Here is a 20,566-nt window from a genome sequence, read left to right on the forward strand (position 1 = left end):
TCTGGTAGCTGAACTGGAGGGGCAAAGGAATGGAAAATAGGGGAAGGGAAACACTAAAGAGAACCAGTGCCCACCCCTGCATGAGCAATGGCTTGCTTTATTTTGGGAGAGAGAGAGAGAGAAGCGAAAGAAGGAGGGAGGAAGAAAGAGGGGGAGAGGGTGAAAGAGAAGTGAGACACACACACAGTCAATACCACAGTCAAACCTGTGCCCGATCCTGCATGAGCAATGGCTTGCTTTAATTATGTGGGTGAGGGGGGGGAGGAAGAAGAAGAGGGGGAGGAGGTTGCAGAGCGGGGGGGGGGGGGGAGAGGGAGGGAGAGAAAGAGACACACACTCCTTAGTTTATATATACCCATAAATGTAACACCAGTATAAAGAATTCCAACATTAGTGCAGTTCATACCTAACTTGGACCTAAACATTTACTTTTGCGATTGAGGTGCCAGCTAAGAGACGATACAATCAAGTAAATCACCTGCGTAGTTCTTGGCTGTGTTCCTAAATGTGTAATATGTTTGATCAGTCCTTGTCACAGCCACTCACATTGTCACTCACCACACAATTACTTTCCAAAAACATGGTTATGTTAATTGGCTTCCTCCCAAAAATTTACCTTAGACTGTTAATGACATATGACTATGGTAGGGACATTAGATTGCAAGCTATTTGAGGAACAGCTAGTGACACGACTATGTACAGCGCTGCGTAATATGTTGGCACTATATACTGTGTAATAATAATATTAGATTGCACATTATTTCACATGGAAGAAGGGGGAAGACTGAGCCAATTCTTGCTCCAGAAGCAGAACTTTTTAACATGGGGGAACCCTTGAAAAAACTTTCAGGTCTTCAGGGAACCCCAGCTATGATAAATTTATGCACAGATCACTGTGCATTATTGTGGTGGTCAGTAGGAAGAATGCCTCTTACATTACTAGCCAGAATGCACCCTTACAGATAGCCAAAAATATCATTGGTGTCAGTTAAACTGACCTCAAAGTCACAAACTGCTCATTGTTTAAGGAACCTCCAGCAACCTCTAATGGAGTCCTAGGTGACCCAGACAGTTAAACTGCCATTTAAATACTGCAATGATAAAAATATTTTTCAAAAAGCTGTTGTTGTTAAAGATGATCTAGAAAGCTAACTTTACGATTATGCAACCCAAATTTCAAACAAGAAACACAAACATGTAACCTTATAACATCCATTTTATTGTTCATTTGACAGGTAAAAATCAGAATGGCAAAATAGCTGCAATGCTTCTGTGGCAATCACATGACCATGTACAAGAAAAGGAAGAACAATCTCAGACAGCATTCCATTCATGCTAAGATTAAAATGTACAATCACCAGCACATTCTGTCTAAAACCACTTCAGCAGCAATTAAATGTTGGGTTCCTGAGTATCCATATGTCTGATCAATCACTTTACCTTTATTGCTACAAATAAAATCTTCACTGTAGTATTAACCAAACTCTGTGCACACATCATCTAATGCATGGGAACATTCAGGAATGGAAAGCTGAATTTAATAGGAGGATTTTCATTGGTGGGGACAAATCCGCCCTAGCACTTCCACTGGTTGATTCTCCCCACCCACGGATACTTACGGTATCTTTAATACACTCCGTTGTTACTTCATTTATCTGTTGGAGCCTTTGGGAATACCAGGTACTTTCTGTATTGGAGAGAATGTGACCTCTCCCCTTTACTACCAGGATGAAATGTATGGGGCTTAGTGCCAACCACCAAGCCAAAGCATGTAGTTTGAAGGGGAGAAAGTCAATGCTCCTGTAAGTGCTCCAATACTGATGGACACCAAGCTTATACATGGTTTAAACCCTGGCTAAGTCAGACAAATGTTGTAGTAGGGGGAGCATGGGGAATTAGGGCATCAGTGGGTGAAGTATTGGGCTAGTGAGAGAATGTCACTTTGTCCTGAAAGGATCTGCCTGAAAGGACAGCAATTAGGATGTGCAGTCACATCCCTCCTCCAAAGCTGAATGGTGTGTTTATGGCTTCTAGAAAGTTATCAAAGGCTATCTGAAAGCTTCTGTGCATTTGACTGGCATTTATTTTATCAAGGTCTTAGGCTTATGGCTTTCCAGATCCCCGAATGCCCCTGAAATGCCTAATGTTTTATTCGTTTGAATCAATAGTATATGACACATATGGAGTTACAAACAACTAATATATACTGTCATGTTCAATACATTCAGTCATGTGTTTTCATCTTCTAGGCAGTTTTGTGTTTTCTTTTTTTTATGAAGCAGAAAGCATTGCAGTCATGGTTATGGCCCCAGGCTGAAAACCTGAGACTACATCATGCTCCAGCAACCATGAGTTCTGAATTGAAAGCAGCTGACATGAGAGCAGAAACTCACAGCAAAAGAAGTTCTGTATAAAGCTACTGTTTCTGCCATAGTCATATGCAAGTCTCATCTGAAAAGGTAAAAAGAAAAAAAAATAGCAATTGAAAACCTGTGGAAATGCCATATGGCTGGAAAAGTCTGACTTAAGGGAGATACAGTCCATGCAATATATCCTTATGGGGTGCTTAGAAGAGTGGATAAGCATGTGCAGCAGTGAGTACCCGAGTGGCCAATTGCTGACTGGGTATGATAACACAGGAGCATGTTCTTATCCTCGTATAATCTTGCACTACATGGACTTTTAACTTCCACAATCATTTTATTTTTTGAGCAAACATCAGTAGACACGCTCATGGAAGTCAAGTATGAAGAGGGGGGGAGGCAAAACTAGGAGTCTATGAGCCTGTGCCCCCATAAGATTTACATTCAACCTTAGGGATTATAGCAACAAATCACTAATATTAAATCAATATTCACATTAACTGAAAAAAGCTGAACCTCAAGTTAAGACCCTTTAATAGTCAAACCGCAATGGTATAATGGTATAATGGTATAATAGTCAAAACCTTGGTATACTCTGCACTTTATATTTGAAGTCTCAGTTTGTCCATCTAAGTATAGCACTGCAACTGATAAAATGCCATAATGAAATTTTACAAATAGTTGTGCTGCAGGGCAAAGCAAAATTCAGGTCATGTGAAACAAGGATTAAGTGATAATCAAAAAGTATAGCCAAATTTGGAAAGCACTGGCCAGTAAATTAGAAATATTAGCTTCTTAGTAGAATAAGGGCTACAACATTAAAATTCAACTATTTTGCATAGATTCTGATATCAAGAATTCTTCATTAGTGTTACTTGGTAAGAATTTATTCTTTATAAACATTATTTTCATGTGAGACTCAAATATTAGAGCTGTAAAACACCGCTGTATAAAATATTTGCTGAGTTGAGAACTGAAGGTTGCGTCCTTCTACCTCACTGATATCAATGGCTTCTATGGGCGATGGAAGAACACAGAGGTTGTTGGTCACATTAGAACCAAGAAGCTTAGAATATAGCAAAAAACTATAGACTACTAGAAAGTCACTCAGAAATGGCGAGGCGCTTGGGATAAACTACATTCTTATTATTTTTAAATCCAAGAATCAGTGGGATCCATGGAGACTTTGGTGTCTATTGTTTATTTCAGCCCTTTGCCTTGTTCCCGATTTTAATAATGGTGCTGGGTGGTTGGATGCCTCACTGGAGAGCCAAAAAAAAAAAAGAGCAGATATAAAAAGAACAGGCCTTAGGTTCCCATTTCCTGAAAACACAAGTGCCTGTTTCTCAAACATTATTCAGGTATAAAACTATTTTATTTTCACATTTTACATTGGCCATTTAAGGTATGAAAGGCCTATTTTTGAATGATCTATTATTTTATCTCATCCATCTAAAAGGCTCATGCGTTCTTTAGCAAAACATATTTAAAACTTCCCATCATAGCCAAAAACCAAAATATAACCTGTGTATGGTAAATTAATCTGATCAGAATGGTGCGACTTTCAATGATCTGAGAAGATTTTGTGCAAATATATATAACACAATAGATGATAATGCTCTTGTGAGTTGATTCTGCTAGCAGTTATAATGACCGGTTCTTTTTATAGATATTTGGAATCCATGCAAGCAGCCCCTCTACTACCCCCATTCTGGAGGACACCCTACCAATAATACTACTTTTATTTTGTTGTTATAGCTTTCAGAAATATTTTTGTAATAACTTAAATACTTTTATATTATATCTATAAAATCCAGGGTGGGGATAGCAATAGAACTAATGAGGAGGGAGCATAGTTTAGTATAAAAAAAACATAATTTTCTGAATCCCATCCACAATGCAGGTTAGCAGAAAAGCCAGCATATACCAGATTTTTGCAACTGGGGACTGTACTATGAATTTTTCTGTAATACTTGAGGGTTGTTGTGCGCTGTAGCTGATATGAAAACAGCCGCGGACAATTTAAATGACTAACCATTACAGCACAGCACTCAGTTTGTCATGTGAAGTAACAAATAGTTTTTCTAAGAGACAACAAAACTGAATCATGTGATAAAAATTGGATAAAGCCCATATCCTGCCAAAGCAGGGAAGGTTGAGAGTCATCAGCACTATGAGGTCTTTTAAACGATTCCCCAGGCAAAAAAAAAAAAAAAATAAAGTTAGAGCTAGAGTTGTACTTTAAAGTGTAACTAAACTCAAATTATAAAAATCCATATAGATTCTAATATGTGTATGCACGTCTTTGAGGTTAGATATGAATGTGCTTTTATGACCATCCTGCTTGGCATGCATGTGCATTGCTGAAAGACAAAGCAAGACCTCATAGGATATTTAGTTTAAAGCTAGCCGTGCACATGATCATTATGATTCATGTACTACTTTAACCTTGGACAGGAAAAGTTGTATCTTGAAGATTTGCAATGAAAAATAAATTAACAATAGTAAAAAAAAAAAAAAGGACTTGGAAGCTCATTCAATAGAAAGAAAAAAATGTTCTGGGAACTGATATAAAGTTTGACCAAATGTTGATCAGCAGGGGTTTAGTGACACTTTAAATGTACTCTTAACCTACTATAAAAAGTTATAAAAACACAAGCATAGGGATGTGCTTTACCTGAAAAGCCCAAGGGTCTGTGAGTGATTACATAAGTTAGCTGGCAGGCCCAAGAGTTAGGATAGCAGAATGTATGCTGGAACTCAGGAGACACTACCCTTCCTTTAACATATCTCCGCAATTAAAGGCAGTGACATTTACTACATGAAGATTCTGTTCCCCTGCAAGTGAATGGGAAGTGGAGGGATGTCAAGGGATGTGGTTGAAAGCAGCATAATTCTTTTACATGGCCTTCACTTTAATCTGCTTCATTTTCATCTGTTTCTTTTCAATCTTTTTCTGTTCACGGCGCTGGGCAGCTTCCTGGGGAAAAAAAGCAAAACGAAACAGCATTCAGCTATTTGTACAATAAAAAAATCCAGAACTATGTGGTGTAAGATGCAAGTGGAATCATATAAACTGGTGGTGCTCCCTCCTGACCAATCCAATACATGTTGCTCTTACTTCCAGCCGACGCTGTTTCTCAGGATCTTCTTCATTCATGATACGCTCCTTTTCTGCACGTTTCTTCTCTTCTCGTCGGGTCTGGGCTGCTTCCTGGCGCTGCACATGAGTTAGCTTCAAGAAATTTTCTTCCACGCGGGAACGGTTCTTATCGGCTTTTTGCTTGCCCTGCCATTAAAAACAGAAATTATAAAGGATAACTATGTAAAAGCTAGTGTGTAGCACAACAATTTCAGTGATATAAAGAGATTTTAACAAATCCCCACTCTTTTCAAAATAAAAGATTTGGCTTTAGATACACTTAGATTAAAATGAATTTGTCTCTTGATACGCTTCTCATCAAGTAAATTCTGCCTTCCCCATGCTCACATGCCACAACCTCGAGTCTATTCAATGATTTGTGTTGGTCTGTGTTAGGGCAAACACAAGATATACAAACCATCACCTCTCCTTTATATGACAAGGACTTGACAATTTGAGCATTGCACACTGAGTGGCAGAGAAAGTGATTACCAGGCATTGAGAAAATTGGTCATCTTTAAGTTCAGCTAATAAAGCCATTCTACAGAGTTGCCAACTGAAAGCTGAAAACAGGTGTCAAGTGCGATTGTCTGCTTTGTAAGCCAATAGGCAGGAATTACTCTGCATCACCTAAAGTAGTCACAGAGCTTGGGATGGGCATCCATAGTGGGAGGATGCTAACCAGCAATGCACAATGCAGGTAGCAGGGGGACAAAGTAGCACTAAAATATTTTAGCTTTTTTAGGATACAAAGCCTGTAGTACAGAATTGGGGAGCACCTGTCAAGATTTATTTGTATGTATGCTACAATCGCTTTTGTAGGTAATACACCACAGATAATTAAGGTAATACAAGTCCACTCACCTCTCTGTTCAAACGGAACTTCTTTACTTTGTCAATGCTATACATGACCATGTTCATTAGTGGAAAAAGGGACTCCATATCCTTGACAGACGCATTTCCTCCTCCAGGCACTGTTGGAAAGGACAAAGGTTTACCCTAGAACAGTCTTACATTGTTACCTGTTGTACAGTGCTTTTATAGAACAGCTTCTTGGTACTTACCATTAAATGTAAACAACAGAGTCCTCTTAGTCTCTGGCAGTTTCAGTGGCTGCCCCTCCCTGTAACAAAAATATTTGTCTGATGGTACCATAAAATAACATTTTTGCCATAAAGATCCCAAATCATAGGACTCTTTTTTTACATTGAGGACAATCTGACACAGAAAGTATGGTAAAACAGCATGTGTATGTGTATATATATATTTTTTTTCAATAAGTTAAAAGACCAAAAAACAAAAATACTTTGATTTGAGTAATGCCATCAGATAAGATAAGAGAGATCAGAGAATCAAGAACACTAACTGTGTTACGAGCTGCCAGCCCAACCTACTTTCCATGTTCATTATGATTTGTATTAGATGGGATCATGAGAAGGGGCTGAGATAAATGAAATCTGTAGATGATTCATTTAAGCTACAATTGACATCAGTTTCATGTCCATTTAATGTTTAACTAAAAAAAATAATCCTCTCCTGGGAAATTGCAAGGATATTTAGCAAATGCCACTGCACAGCGCTACTTGCTGCCATTTGTTCTGAAACTTACAAATGGATCACCTTAATTTGTTGCAGTGCTATGTGGGTCTTTCTGCTACAAACATAATATCAGGTCCAGCGTTGCAATAAAAGAAAAACTACTGGTAATGGCAGAGAGCCTATCATACATGCATGATATGACACAGAGAAGAGGAAGGAATACTTACTCTTGCATAAGCTTTGGACCAGAAAATTGGTCCGAGAAATGGATGGATTCAATCTTATCAGCGTAATGTGTTAGAAAGTGAACCATCTGTGGAAGACAGAGAGAGAACATGTAGCTGTCTGTCCAAAGGAAATTGGAACCAAACTTTAAAAGAAGAGCTATACGTTTTTACCTTAGTGTCCAGGACACCATCTGTCACCTCCCCCATCTCCGACAGAATGGCCAGAGAATCTGGGAGCCCCAGCTTGGCTGCAGACTTGGGTTTATCACTGCAGAACTCACTCTTTATAGAAGAAAACAGGTTTGTCAGGATTTTTACACCATAATAACAGTTCATCAGCTATTCAAAGTCTAAGAAGCTTACCAAGTCCTGCATCTCTTTCTGCAGCCGTGCCAGGGTCTTTCGAGTACCAACAGCAAAGACATATGTATCCATGTCCTCATCATTCATTGTTACTTTTATTTGCTGTTATAAGAGGGAAAAAAATATAAATACCTAAAATAACAATAACACTCTTGTAACACATTAGAAAACTGCAAATCAGAGATGCTTTTTTTAGTATATAGGATAAAGCTATATGGAGAATTACATTTCCCAATAGTAAAAAAAGTATTTAAACAAATACATACCACTTGATCACAAGCTGGACGCATCATACGAGCCAACACATTTAGCAGGTCCTGGCGTTTCAAAAACTAAAATACAGAAAAAGCTTTTAGCAACCTTTTTTCGCAGGAGCAAAGTGGTTGTACCAATGACAAACTGTACAAAAATGGTATGTATGTAATCTTTCTAATAATAAAAAAAAAATAATAAAAAAACATTCTTTATTGAAGCTGTAGGAATTAGAGGTCAATTAACCCTCAAAAGTTTATCTAGTCTAGATTATAATTACATAAATTTAATATTATGTGTGAGCATACAGAATGGACCTTTTCAAAGCAAACCTACATTAAAAAATTATATAGGTTGCCCCTGGTGGCCTGGTTTATAATTATATAGGGTCATTGATTCTGTACTAAAAGCAAGCAAGCAATATGAGGAAGCAGATCAGGTGTTCAGCTAACCGTGGCACAAGTTTGCAGCAAGCTTCATACAATTTTACATTGCATTCTTTAGAAGTTCAGTAATGGCAGCATTTATATTATCCCAGTAATGGTTCACTTTAGCATAAAAGCTTACATGGACCTCCTATTCGATTTTTGCCTGTGTGTTGCAAGCTAGCAAAAGGTCTGCTATCCCAAGGAACTACAAGCTGTGCCTATTATTTTAGTTAAAGGACTAAAAACAAGGACAGTACCTTAAGCTGAATCAGCATGCCTTCACAACACAGGCGACCTGAACACCAGAGATTGTAGATGTGCTCATTCTCTTGGTTCAGTTTTCCAGTGCTCACTGCTTCTTTGCTAGTCCCATCATCTCCTGCAAGCAAAAAAAGTAACTGGTTAATAATGCTGATTCTCAAAATCAATGATATTGCCTGCAAACTAAAAACTAAAATTTTATTTTACATTTAATATGTCTAATGCTAACGATTTTACACACATTGCCATCAACAGAAGAACATGATACCACACAGGTACACTCACCTACGAGTGAGAAGTTACTCTCCAGGAGCTCTCTGTGGGAGTTAAACCAAGCATGTGCAAGGCGGCTGTTCTTGTTTTTGCCGATGATGTAGTTCATGATATAAGCCAAGAGGCCGGTGACCATAAGGATTTCCATATAATAGCTCTCCCAGCTGTTTTGTAGGTGAGCAGGCACCTAGTGCAAAAAAAAAAATATAAAGATATAAAGAAACCAGAAAATGATTGTACATTCCCATCCACAACATAGAAGATATGAATTGTTATCCTTACATCCACAATGTTAATAGGTGGTTTGTTGTTCTTGTTGGAGGTGCCTGCATCAATCTTATCTTCATAACCTTCAAACTCTTCATCATCATATGGTTCAGTATCGGTTTCAGACTCCTGACACAAAAACAAACGGTCATCATGTCAAGTTTGCATTAAGAAAAAAAAAAAACAGATTAAAAAATGTAAGTGAATTGAAATTTACCTCACCAACTTATCTTAACATTCTTTGCTTTAAATAACAAGTTTTTAATTGCTTACCAGTAATCTTTGCAAGATATCATATGTTTTGTTTTATTTTTACTAAATCACAGCCTGGGATTTTAGACTCTTTGAAAGGGACTTTATGGGTTAATCTATTTTTATTTGCATTTCAAAAAGTAAATTTCAACAGTACAGGCATAAAAAAGAACAACATGAAAATAGAGCAAATGTACATCCAATAGGAACCATAGGTAAGAACACATATGATAAAAAACAATAATACAGGGGGGTTAAAAGGGACTTTAACCTAACCCTTAAAGTAATGAGACTTATGTAGGGAAAAGCACAAAGTTCTCTCATTAAAGTTCCTATATATTTTTGACTCCAGTGCAGGGTCCGTCATGACCACAAACAGCACTGTGTAGGCTCCAAGCATTTCTAGCTACAGCCTACAAAGATCTAAGCACTTTCTGACCCCAACAGGACAGTACTGGGCAGATCTTTAAGCACCGGTGTTGTTACATGAGTGAGTCACATGTTCTGTTACAACCAGTTACAATGCTGAGACACAACAGCTGCCTGGCCTGTGCAGGTGACTGTCCTTCTTCCCAAAATAACAATTCTGCCCTAATAAAGCAATGGCAAATCTTACTTGTCCATCTGCATCCAGTTCAAATTCTTCCTGCCCTTCTAATTCCACTGTGGCCTCTTCATCGTCGTCATCCTCCTCCTCTTCCTCCTCCTCATCTTCCGGTGGGCCCTGCTGGGGAGGGTGGGTGGTGGCGGTCTCCTCTGGAGCATCCTCAAACTCTGCAAAATCATTGTCATCATATTCTGCTACATCGTCGCCGTCATCAAACTCTTGGAACTTGGCGCTGGAGGTGGTCACCAGCAGCATAAGGAGGACACCCACCAACAGGCGGGACAACATCTTGGCCGAATACATACTACGAGGGGAAAAAAAAGATATTAGTATAAAATTATGTAGTTTTATTTTGTTACCTTTTGCTACTCCTGCTGTGTGACAACAGAGACTCAACTGATATGGAATACAGGTAGTCCCCGGGTTACATTTGAGATAAGGACTGTAGGTTTGTTCTTAAATTGAATTTGTATGTAGGTCGTAAGTAAGTAAAATGTACATTATTTTAATAAAAGCAATTAGGACGGATGTTTGTCTCAACATATTATTAGGCAGTGAGGTGTCAGTTACTGTATAAATTCCTCACTGGGAGTTAAACACAAACAAAACAAAACAAAAAAAAACATTATGGAGCCTAGACATTCATTAACTTCTGGAGCAAGCTGTGCTTTGATATGCATAAAAGAAACAACTGCAGAGTTTGTTTTGGTCAGAAAAGAGCGCAGTCTCAGCTGTGTTTAGCAAAAGATTTCTTCTGCAAGAACTACCCCCTTCCCTTCTTATCAAGTCTCAATTTTCCTGCACACAGAGCAGGGAAGCCCGTTCATATCTAGGAGTCATCCATATGTGGAATGTCCTTAACTCGGGGACTACCTGTATAAGCATTTTCATTTTATTGTCAAGATTAAGGCTACATACACACATGCAATAATTATCGTTAGAAACGAATGACTAACGACCGATTGCCCAATAAATCTAACAAAAAAAGTGAACGACTGGCCAACGACGCAGAAGAAAGAGAAATATTCCTGGAAACGAACGACCGTCCCGGCAGATCAGATTGGGCGACGATCATCCGCTATCTATTGTGTGTACAGTCGTTCAGTGATCGTGGATGGTTCTGTGGTACACTTTCCCCTTTACATGTCACTTCCTGCATCGTTCAAACAATCTTATCTAGTGTGTGTACACTATTGGTGGATTATATTTGAACGATCGTATTGTTTCAGCATGTACAGAATTGTGCACAATACGATCCTTCAAAATAATTGTGAATAATCGTTGACTGGTTGTAAATCGTTCGTTTTCCAACAACAGTTATTGCACGTGTGTACGTAGCTTAAATTTGTGACCATTGATAAGCAGATCTTGTAGATAAGTGTAAAAAATAACTATACAAAACCAGGTAGTGAAGCAACCTTTGCCCCTGTGCCCAGCGATCTTCCCCTCTGTGATCTCCTCCCCGCAACATACAAGATTTTGTCAATGGAGAGAAGGGTAAGCAAACAGCGGGTAGAACAGTGATCATACCAGGTGTACTAACCTAAAGACCAGGGCTGAACATGGAAACTCATGGCTATGGTAAATATAGATTAAAGGTCCTTTAATAACAGCGGTAATCTAACCAAGCTCAGACAGTGAAATATTTCCAATAATCTCCTTAACAGTTAATCCCTTCCTGGCTCATTGTGCCCTGTATAACACTCCCCCCAGACTCTTGCACAATTACCTTACACATTTACTACAGAAGTGATTGTTTGCAACAGTAAAAGATTCATAGAGACATAGCTATTATAATGGAAAGACTAGGTGTCATTTTGATGCCTAATAACATTTCATGGATAGATTGGAGATAGAATCTAAAGAAGCCCTGGATCACAGCTGCATAAAAAACAAAATAGGGAATGTTACCCGAGCAGATCAGAGACATGAAACCAAGGCTGGTCTGCAAATACAGGAACACAGCTAAATGCCACCCAATCACTTTGGTAATTACATCAGCCAAGGCTGAAATAGGGATCAGTGAATTTGTCCTTATCCATGCAAGTCCCAAATAGGTAAAAAAAAAAGGAGAGGAAAGTATTTTTAAGTACGTCCTTACCAATCCATTCTGTGGAATTTGAGAAATAAAACTTTGTGGATTTCTGTAGATTCATATACACACAAAGCTCAAGGCGATGTAAACCTTATAAGGTGACAGCACATGTCAGTGATTGGCAGTGTCAGGTGTGCAGGGATAGAGCCACATGTCACCAGAGACACATTGCAGGCTGTGTACCAACATACAGCCAAAAGGAATGCCAGCCTTCATGTCCAGCATGTATTAGCAGCAAATATGACAGCTGGACTGCAGGAACATGCAAAGTATACATAACAGTGGAATAGAACATGCAGCCCACTCAATCATTTCATAGCACTGATCATCAGGCGATTTTCACTTTCTGAATTTGATTCATAATAATCTCTATTCATTGCAGAATTAAAGACTGAGCAGGACAGGTCACATCCATTCAGACCTCTTGATCCATTTCAATTTGATTGAATTTAGACAGTCGCTTAGTTTACAAACAATGGAGGGCATCTGTAAACTCTTCACATGCATGCCAATGACATAAGATAAGAAAAAGAAATCCCACTTTAAGCTTTAGAGATTCAGGCAGGTGGGTATTGAAGGAAGTGACAGGCAATGTCCCTTCCTCAATAATCGTTCTTACCCGTCTGACAAATGTTGTTGAACTGCGCATGCGCAGGAAAACCCACCAATCTCGGCTTTCCTTGTACATGCCAAGAATGAACTCCTATGAGCTTGCAGGAGTTACATCTTCCGGACAAGGCCAATCATAATGGGCCTACAGAAGAAAAGAAGATGGCAGCACCTTGCTACAGAACAGGGATAAGCGACTATTGCACGTTTAGTTCCTATCAAACAAAATTCTATTTGTGCACAGCTAGCACCATCACTGATTACACATATTGATGTATGGGATCATATGCTGTACATAGCCAGCACTACAATTACCAATAGTTGTGCACAGAGATTCTATACATTGATATAATGGCTCACCCAATACATAGGAAGCCAACAAACTTCAAAACACAGGACAGAAATACAATATACATGTGCTCATGTACAGGGTCTATGATGATATAAAGCTAAACATTCAGTGTGATCACAGGCAATGCAAACAATGGTGTGAGCTATACCATAAACCAGGGGGTGGGGGAGGTTTGTAGAGAGGTCAAGGAACGCTGCCACAACGGGAGACGCTACATGTTACGTCTCCCTGCGGTAGCCTCATAGGGAATAAATAGGGACTGTAGTGAGCAGTGCTAGTTTTTTAACCAGAGCTGCTGTGCCAGTCCTCAGGGGGCAGGTAAGGATCTGGCTGTAAGCAGCCACATGAAATCAAGCGTGTCATGTGATGCCATCTTGGAAAAAAGGCTTTGCTTCCTCATGTCAGAAGAACAATGATATCACAGACAGCAGTGCTTTGGGTCTCACCCTGCAGATATACAGCTATGAGGCTATGAGGAAGTCACCTGATATACAGCTACGAGGCTGCAGGTATAAGAGTGCCTAGGCACAGGAAGTCACCTGATATACAGCTCTGAGGCTGCAGGTACAGGAGTGCCTAGGCACCTCACATAATAAAGTACACTATTATACAGAATAGAATGCAGATTGAACGTACATTCTCAGGGTGCTATTTAGGCACAATTAAAATGTCTAGCTGTTCCCTATAACTTTAAAATGTTGACACTACCACGCATGCTTGGTGAAGCATTTAGCATAACCCGAAATGGCAGAGACACCTGAAGCATACGTAGTCACGCACATGCGTTGATAACATGCTCCAGAGTTCTCCCCGGACCCCTTGAGATGGGCGCACCACCCAGCTGTGTTTGGGGGGTTACTAATGAGTTGGGTCACAATACAGAGACTGCCACCCGCCTACAGCTTCTTACCATCCAACCTAAACAAATTGTCTGTGTTGAGCACTGAGCTGTTGTGAATGTTCGGCACCAGGAGTCATGGTGCACGCCTAATAGTGCTGAATGTTATCACCTACATGCTGATGTCAAACATGCGCCAAGTGTTGGCACCATTATGGGCAAGGCCAAGGAAGACACCACGGCCATTATAAAGAAGCCAATCACCATGGATGAGTCTATCTTAGTTTATCAAAGCCAATGGTATTAGAATACATGCGCCCTCCCCCGATGTCTCCAAATATGGTGATAATCTGCGCATGCGTGCCAATGACAAACCGGCTGATTGGTGCTCCTTATAATACGATATTATCTTCGCCATATTACCCGGCAGCCATTATGTAGAAGTCCAGAGAAGACTAATAGACATTTTTGTATAATATTACTTAATGTTTCCTTCTGTTAAATATTCAGCTACACCCATCACTGATAGTAACCATGTTAAATATCATTAACACATCCCTTCGGTGTTCGTATTGTATAATAATCACAGAATGTCCTGGTAACATTATACTGCCCTCTATATAACAAACATAAAGGCTTAGTTACACCCGTTACACCCCATACCCCTCACCCTCCTGCCCCCGTTCGCCTTATTACCCCCAGCAGCGGCTCTCAGCTCTCCTCAGCTCTCCTCCTGCTTACTTACAGGCCGCACCGGAAGTTGCGTTTCATACGATCTCTGCCAGGCCGGGTCATTTCCGGGGTAGACCGGAAGCAGCGGAGAGGTGGGCTGGCGTTCTGTCAGAGAGGTGTGTAACTATGAGGGGGACTACAAGTCCCAGCATGAATGGAACGAAGACTTCGCGTGTACATAGTTGTGACCCATGGTCGGTATTGGTATGCTTGGGAGGGTGGTATAGCAGAGGACAGGCCGGGGTCTGTGTGTGGCAGAGTCTATTGTACCCCCTTGGGGTGAGGTCCCTGTGTGTGGCATAGTACCCCCTTGTGGGTGGCATGGGTTATTACAGAACAAGTTGGGGTCTCTTTGTAGGGGTCTCCTCAGTAACCCCAGGTGGGGCTTCTGTATGTGTAATATACTCTAAACCCAGTATAGTCCAGGACAGGTCCCATTGCAGGGGCTCCATAGCGCCCCCATCCCTGGGGGTAAACTTAGTATAGTGCAGAACAGGATGGGGTCATTTGTGTAACAGGCTCTATAGGAACCCCTTTGGTATAGTGGGGTACCTGTGTGTTAGAGCTTGAGGATCCCCCTTGGGGCAAAACCAGTGTAGTGCAGACCAGGCCAATGTCCATTAGTAGGGGGCTCCTCAGTGCCCATATGGGGTAAAGGGCTCTGTGTTTGGCAGACCTCGTAATACCCCTCTTTGGGGGGTAAATTCAGTATGGTACAGGACAGGCTGGGGTTCCTGTGTTCGGCAGATTACATAGTACCCCATCTTTGGGGTAAATTCAGTATGCTACAGGACAGGCTGGGGTTCCTGTGTTCGGCAGATTACATAGTACCCCATCTTTGGGGTAAATTCAGTATAGTACAGGACAGGCTGGGGTTCCTGTGTTTGGCAGACCTAGTAATACCCCTCTTGTGGGGTAAATTCAGTATAGTGCAAGGAAGGCTGGGGTTCCTGTGTTTGGCAGAGCTAGAAGTACCCCTCTTTGGGGTAAATTCAGTATACTGCAGGGCAGGCTGGGGTCCCTTTGTTTGGTAGACTCCATAGTATCCCTCTTGTGGGGTAAATTCAGGACAGGCTGGGGTTCCTGTGTTTGGCACACCTCGTAGTACCCCTCTTGAGGGGCTAAATTCAGTATAGTACAGGATAGTTGGATCTATGTGTGTAGTAGGCTCCATAGTACCCAGCCTGGTATAATGAACAGGGTGGGTACCTTTTGTAGAAGACTCCTCTGTACCCCCACCATTTGGGGTAAACTCAGTATAGTGCTGAACAGGCACAGGGTCTCTATGTAGCAAACCTCATGGTACTTTGTTTGGGATGAACTTGTTATAGTGCAGGGCAGGCTGCACAATTTGTTGTCCCTGTTCTTGCAGATTTAGGGTGAGCTTGGTATAGTGTAGCAGCCAATGGGATGAGCTCTATGTATTGCAGGACAAGCTGGAGTCCCAATGTGCAGCCCTTCTAATAGTGTAGAGTGGCTACATTCACGCAAGCTGGCTTTGCTTTTCATGCACAACCTATTTCTTTTTTGTTTTATTTAATCTAAGACAAATAATATCCATCCTGTCTTTTTTTTAATGCAGCTAACATGTAGCAGCGAAATGTCATACAGCAGCTTTCAGAATAGGAGGGAAAGAAGCAGCACTCTGAGTCAATCAGGTGTGAGAGGAAAATGTACCCCAGGGATGATAGGCTTCTGCTATTTCTTCAGATTCACAAATGGGGGGAATAGACTGTTTTGCATCTCTTCGGTAAAAAAAAAAAAAAATTCAAGTTTTTGGGAACAGATTGTGTATGTCGCCTTCGTATTAAGCTGTTTTTAATGCCTATTTTACTATTAAATGAAGAATTCTGTGCAAATACACAAAATAAATGCATTTGCTAATATGCTTTGCAATTCTGCAGATTGATCTTGTCCTCTCTGCTGATTAGTTAGATCACTTTGTTACTTGATTTATTTTGCAATTCGGGCAACTTTACTGCTCCTTTCTGATTGGACCGAAGTTATGATACCCTGTCCAATGGTAAAGCTAAATCGCTGAACCAAGAAATAATGTACACTAGAGGGTACATCACCTGGCAAGAATTATAAATGCTTTACAGGTAAAAGAAAGAAAATGTTTAGCTGTCTGCTTGAGGTTTCAGTTTTATTTAATGAAATATTTTGTATATGTTTTTTTTTTCTTTGTTAACCGAACCTTTCTTTACTCTTCAGGTTCTAGTTTATGGCATCTGGATATCCATTTGACATAAAGAGGACCTCATGTCTTTTCTTGTAAGTCGCCCTCATTTTACCTGTTTACCTTTATAATATTTACTTGTTAAATGTTTTATGAAGCCCTGGAGCGTTCAGCAGAAATACAAATAGCCGTCCCGAAGTGTCATCACATCAGAACTGCCGATGGTCACAAAGCAGTCAGATACAGCCAGATTCAGGAATGAGCTTCCAAATCTATGTAAAAACAATGCTTTTCGTTTAGTTTTGGATAGTTTACAGAATGCTAAAAACCCCTTACAAGCTGGTTGGTGTATTTTAATTCCTTTGCTGTCTTTGTCCTTTTGACACAAAAGGAAATAGAGAAAAATCACTTTAAAGTAAGGGAAATCCTTGCTTAGAGGTGGCAAGAGGTCCATTCTCAGCATTCTCTCACCATTCATCCTGGAGTGTTCATGTAACAAACTCTGATTTTATTCCTTGCCTGGGCATTCTAAGATCTCCTTTTTTTTTCTGTATACAGGTGAGTGCAAAACATTGATAATAAAACAAAACATTATTATCAGAGATGGATAATAAAATCAGTCTGATTCATTGGACAATTTGCAGGTTTGTTCCTGTGACAACCAAACATATCATTCATGTAAATATACATGGTGTTGGCTATGGTTGTCACTATAATAGACGGACAGGCAGCCGTGAACAAAAGTGTTCCCCGCTTTACTAAAATGTGTTTTATTTTATCCCGTTGGACAGATATCCTATCATTTCCACAAACATTCCATCCATCATCTCAATACAGACCTTATATTCTAAATATTAAAATACTCTAAATACTATTTCCAAGATGATCATTGTTGGGAAAAATAATTAGTATATCTTATTTCCCAAACATTTTTACTGTTGTATTTTTTATTCGTAATCTTTATTAAGAAAATGTATTCAAAACTACTGTATGTTCTGTGCTGTGCTGGTGATTCCCATTCTGTATCACGTTGTAACTTTGTCTCTCCTTTTTTTTCCATTTCTTTCAGCGCTGGGTTTCAGACCGGATCCTGGTTGATGGCTTGAGGGAACTGGAGTTTTTTGGAGGTCAGTTGTTTGATCACAATCATAATCCCCAGTATTTGGAAGTAATGCACCTCCTGCTAGTAGTTACCTGTGTTTTTTTTTTTTTTTTTTACAGAGTGGAATTCCTTCCATGTGTTTTTTCTTTAATCTTTTGTTTCCTGGGAGCTTTTAGTAGCCTGCTTTGCATGCTTTGAATTAGTTGTTGGGAACAGCTATAAAGTGAACCTAAGCTATAACTTTTCCAAATATATTTGTAGATATAAATTGTTTCCTGACACGTCACAATAAACCTTGGACCTAGCAACAGATATATTTATTGCATGCATGCTAAGTAAGGTGTAGATACCGGGTATTTGTTCACTCTCACTCAGTTAATATTACTTGCTATGTTGTAGGATGATATACTAAATGAGTTTAGAATCTTATTTAATAAATTGTATGGAAATTTACTTTAAATATTCAGCCTTGAAAAGCAAGTTCACATAATTAGTTAATTGAAGTACATCAGCCTCTTCATTTTTCTCCCCAATATGATGGAACCATCCTAATTTCAAGCATCATATAGGGTCCATGTCCACTTCTTGGTCTATGTTTGCCGCTTGGAAATGGCACAAAAATGTAAATTCTGCAAAATGTTGCCTGAACATATGTATATGTAGTCAGGAAGAAGATTGGTGCAATATCTTTGTGAGGTTTTAAATATGTAAATGTACCGAACATGTCTGCACTTGACATAAAACATTAAACTCTGAAACCCTCACCCCGAAAAAAAAAATTCTCCAGCCCACCGCTGGGGGTTAGGATATCAAATGCCGAGGCAGTGGTCATGTGACCTAAACTTGGGGGACTGAAGTATAAGCAGAGCCACCCAGGGAGCTGCTTTGTGTGTATATACATCTCCTAAAGCTGGGATCACATGACCATAAAACCCAAAGCAATGGTTACAACAAAAGAGAGGGATGTTTTTATAGCTTTGATCCACTTTAAAGAGGGCTAGTGCTTGAATTTTATGTTCTATCAATATGCCTGGTATAAGCTGAGCCGATACTCCTCTCCCTTCCTCTAGACTCGCATTTAGGGGACTCCCGAAAGAAAGTAAGTGGGAATGCCTGTCAGTGCAGCATGTGTTTTGTATGTACAGCATGGAGGCATCTGAATGTGGGGCAGATTCATCTCCAGCAGCCTGGTAGAGTGCACTTAGCTATCGGGGTGCTTTTTACTAATAATTGTATAGCCCCTCTTCTCCCCCTGTCTACGCACTTATGCGAGGGCCCAAGTTGTGGGTTTTCTCAGATATACCCACACTTGGGTATTATAAAATGCACCGTGTGGGTCACTGATAAATTTCAGTGCTGGTAAATTTATACCTTTCTGTCATGGGCATTTGGGGTTCTTCTTGTTCACCAATGATGGGTGTTGGGCTCATTCACGGCATGATATTTTGCTTCATTACTTTAAGCTTATCTCTTGGATTTGATGCTAGGAAACAGTTGAGCTGAACAGATAGCAAATAAACAGAAAATGCCAAATATTTGTAAGTAGGACAAGTAGTCAAGGTTTTTTCAGGTCCACTCTGTGTGTAAAGACAGCTTTACCAGCCAGATCTCCTATGCTTATTAAAGTTCTCAATACCTGGAGAGGATACACTTTGATTAGTGAAGCTGGGTGATCCAGCAAACCTGTAATGGATCTGTTCGGTATTGAAAACATTTGCTAACAAATCGCAAAGAACTTTTAGGAAAAACATTCCAGGTTTGCTGGATCACTCAGCTTCACTGATGAAAGTGTATCCTCTCCAGCCTTGGGGAGCTTTAATAATTCAGGCCCATTTCCTGCAGTCTTCATGGATAGAATCTGGACAGCCACAAACTAAATAAAATTTTTTAAAAATGTGGTTTGATCTTGTATTTATAACAATGCTGGAACTGGAGCGGGTATTATAGTAACATATTTTACTGAGCTTTCTGTTATGTTAAAATTTATGTGGTTTACAGCAATAGAAAAAAATTAGAACAGGAAAGAATAGAATAAACAGGCCGCAGATAAAAAGATCCTCGAATAGAGTATTGCCTTTACTGGTTCGCTACTTTCCATACTGCAATATGATATAGATATGGCTGCGGGGGATGAGTATGTAACACATAACAGTTCTGCTTGGTATTGTATGTGTAACACATTCATTTTCATTTCATGGACATTTTCAGCATCTCTGACCTCCCAGGTACTTGACATGTGCTGCGTTTGTCATGCTCACCCACTTTTCATATGGAGGGCGCTTTGTTCCTGTCTGGTCCTGTTCATGTATATGGGCTATTAACTATTTTCATGTGCATCATGGGGCTTTGCTCTCATCTAAACTAGCATTTTAATTGGATTGTGCAAATATGTTTTGCTCTGTATTGAAGCATGCCTTAGGAAAAAAGTACTAAAGTAATGACTGTACAAAGTAGCCACCAGCACGAGCTGTCAGTACATACCCTGCTTTTATCATTTGTTATGCCAGACTAAAACACAGTGGTTGTGTACGTTCTGGCATTTAAATGCTTTTTACATAGTTATGCCTCCCTGGCCTGCTGATTGGTTACTTGTATCCTGGGAATTGCAAAGTCAGATAGGTGTGAGATAGGACAGAGATAGGGCTGCTGATTACTTGTATCCCGGGAATTGCATTGTTGGATAGG

At 39.9% G+C, this 20,566-nt stretch overlaps 2 protein-coding genes across 6 annotated transcripts in view; one reads left to right on the forward strand and one right to left on the reverse strand.

Moving 5' to 3' along the window:
* Nucleotides 1–1,198: 1,198 nt before the first annotated feature.
* On the reverse strand, nt 1,199–14,652 carry CCDC47 (coiled-coil domain containing 47). Its single transcript, XM_072414554.1, has 13 exons — nt 14,565–14,652; nt 9,984–10,278; nt 9,131–9,244; nt 8,861–9,035; nt 8,572–8,693; nt 7,901–7,966; nt 7,635–7,736; nt 7,443–7,553; nt 7,272–7,357; nt 6,570–6,628; nt 6,370–6,479; nt 5,485–5,652; nt 1,199–5,343 (listed from the first exon to the last, which is right to left on the reverse strand). The coding sequence occupies exons 2-13, from the start codon at nt 10,275–10,277 to the stop codon at nt 5,263–5,265; spliced, it is 1,488 nt and encodes a 495-aa protein (XP_072270655.1). The 5' UTR covers nt 10,278; nt 14,565–14,652; the 3' UTR covers nt 1,199–5,262.
* STRADA (STE20 related adaptor alpha) overlaps nt 14,647–20,566 on the forward strand; it is a 17,215-nt gene continuing 11,295 nt past the window's right edge. Inside the window, exons 1-4 of one of the 5 annotated variants that reach the window (XM_072414556.1) lie at nt 14,647–14,716; nt 16,815–16,874; nt 17,849–17,906; nt 18,952–18,980. In XM_072414556.1, the coding sequence (XP_072270657.1) occupies nt 16,863–16,874; nt 17,849–17,906; nt 18,952–18,980 (99 nt within the window). In that variant the 5' untranslated portion in view covers nt 14,647–14,716; nt 16,815–16,862. Of the gene's footprint in view, nt 14,795–14,826; nt 16,703–16,814; nt 16,875–17,848; nt 17,907–18,951; nt 18,981–20,566 lie in introns of those variants that run through there. The other 4 variants (XM_072414557.1, XM_072414558.1, XM_072414559.1 and 1 more) reach the window with 4 other exon arrangements.

The sequence above is a fragment of the Pyxicephalus adspersus genome, chromosome 6 (genome assembly GCF_032062135.1).
Source record: "Pyxicephalus adspersus chromosome 6, UCB_Pads_2.0, whole genome shotgun sequence".
NCBI lineage: Eukaryota > Metazoa > Chordata > Amphibia > Anura > Pyxicephalidae > Pyxicephalus > Pyxicephalus adspersus.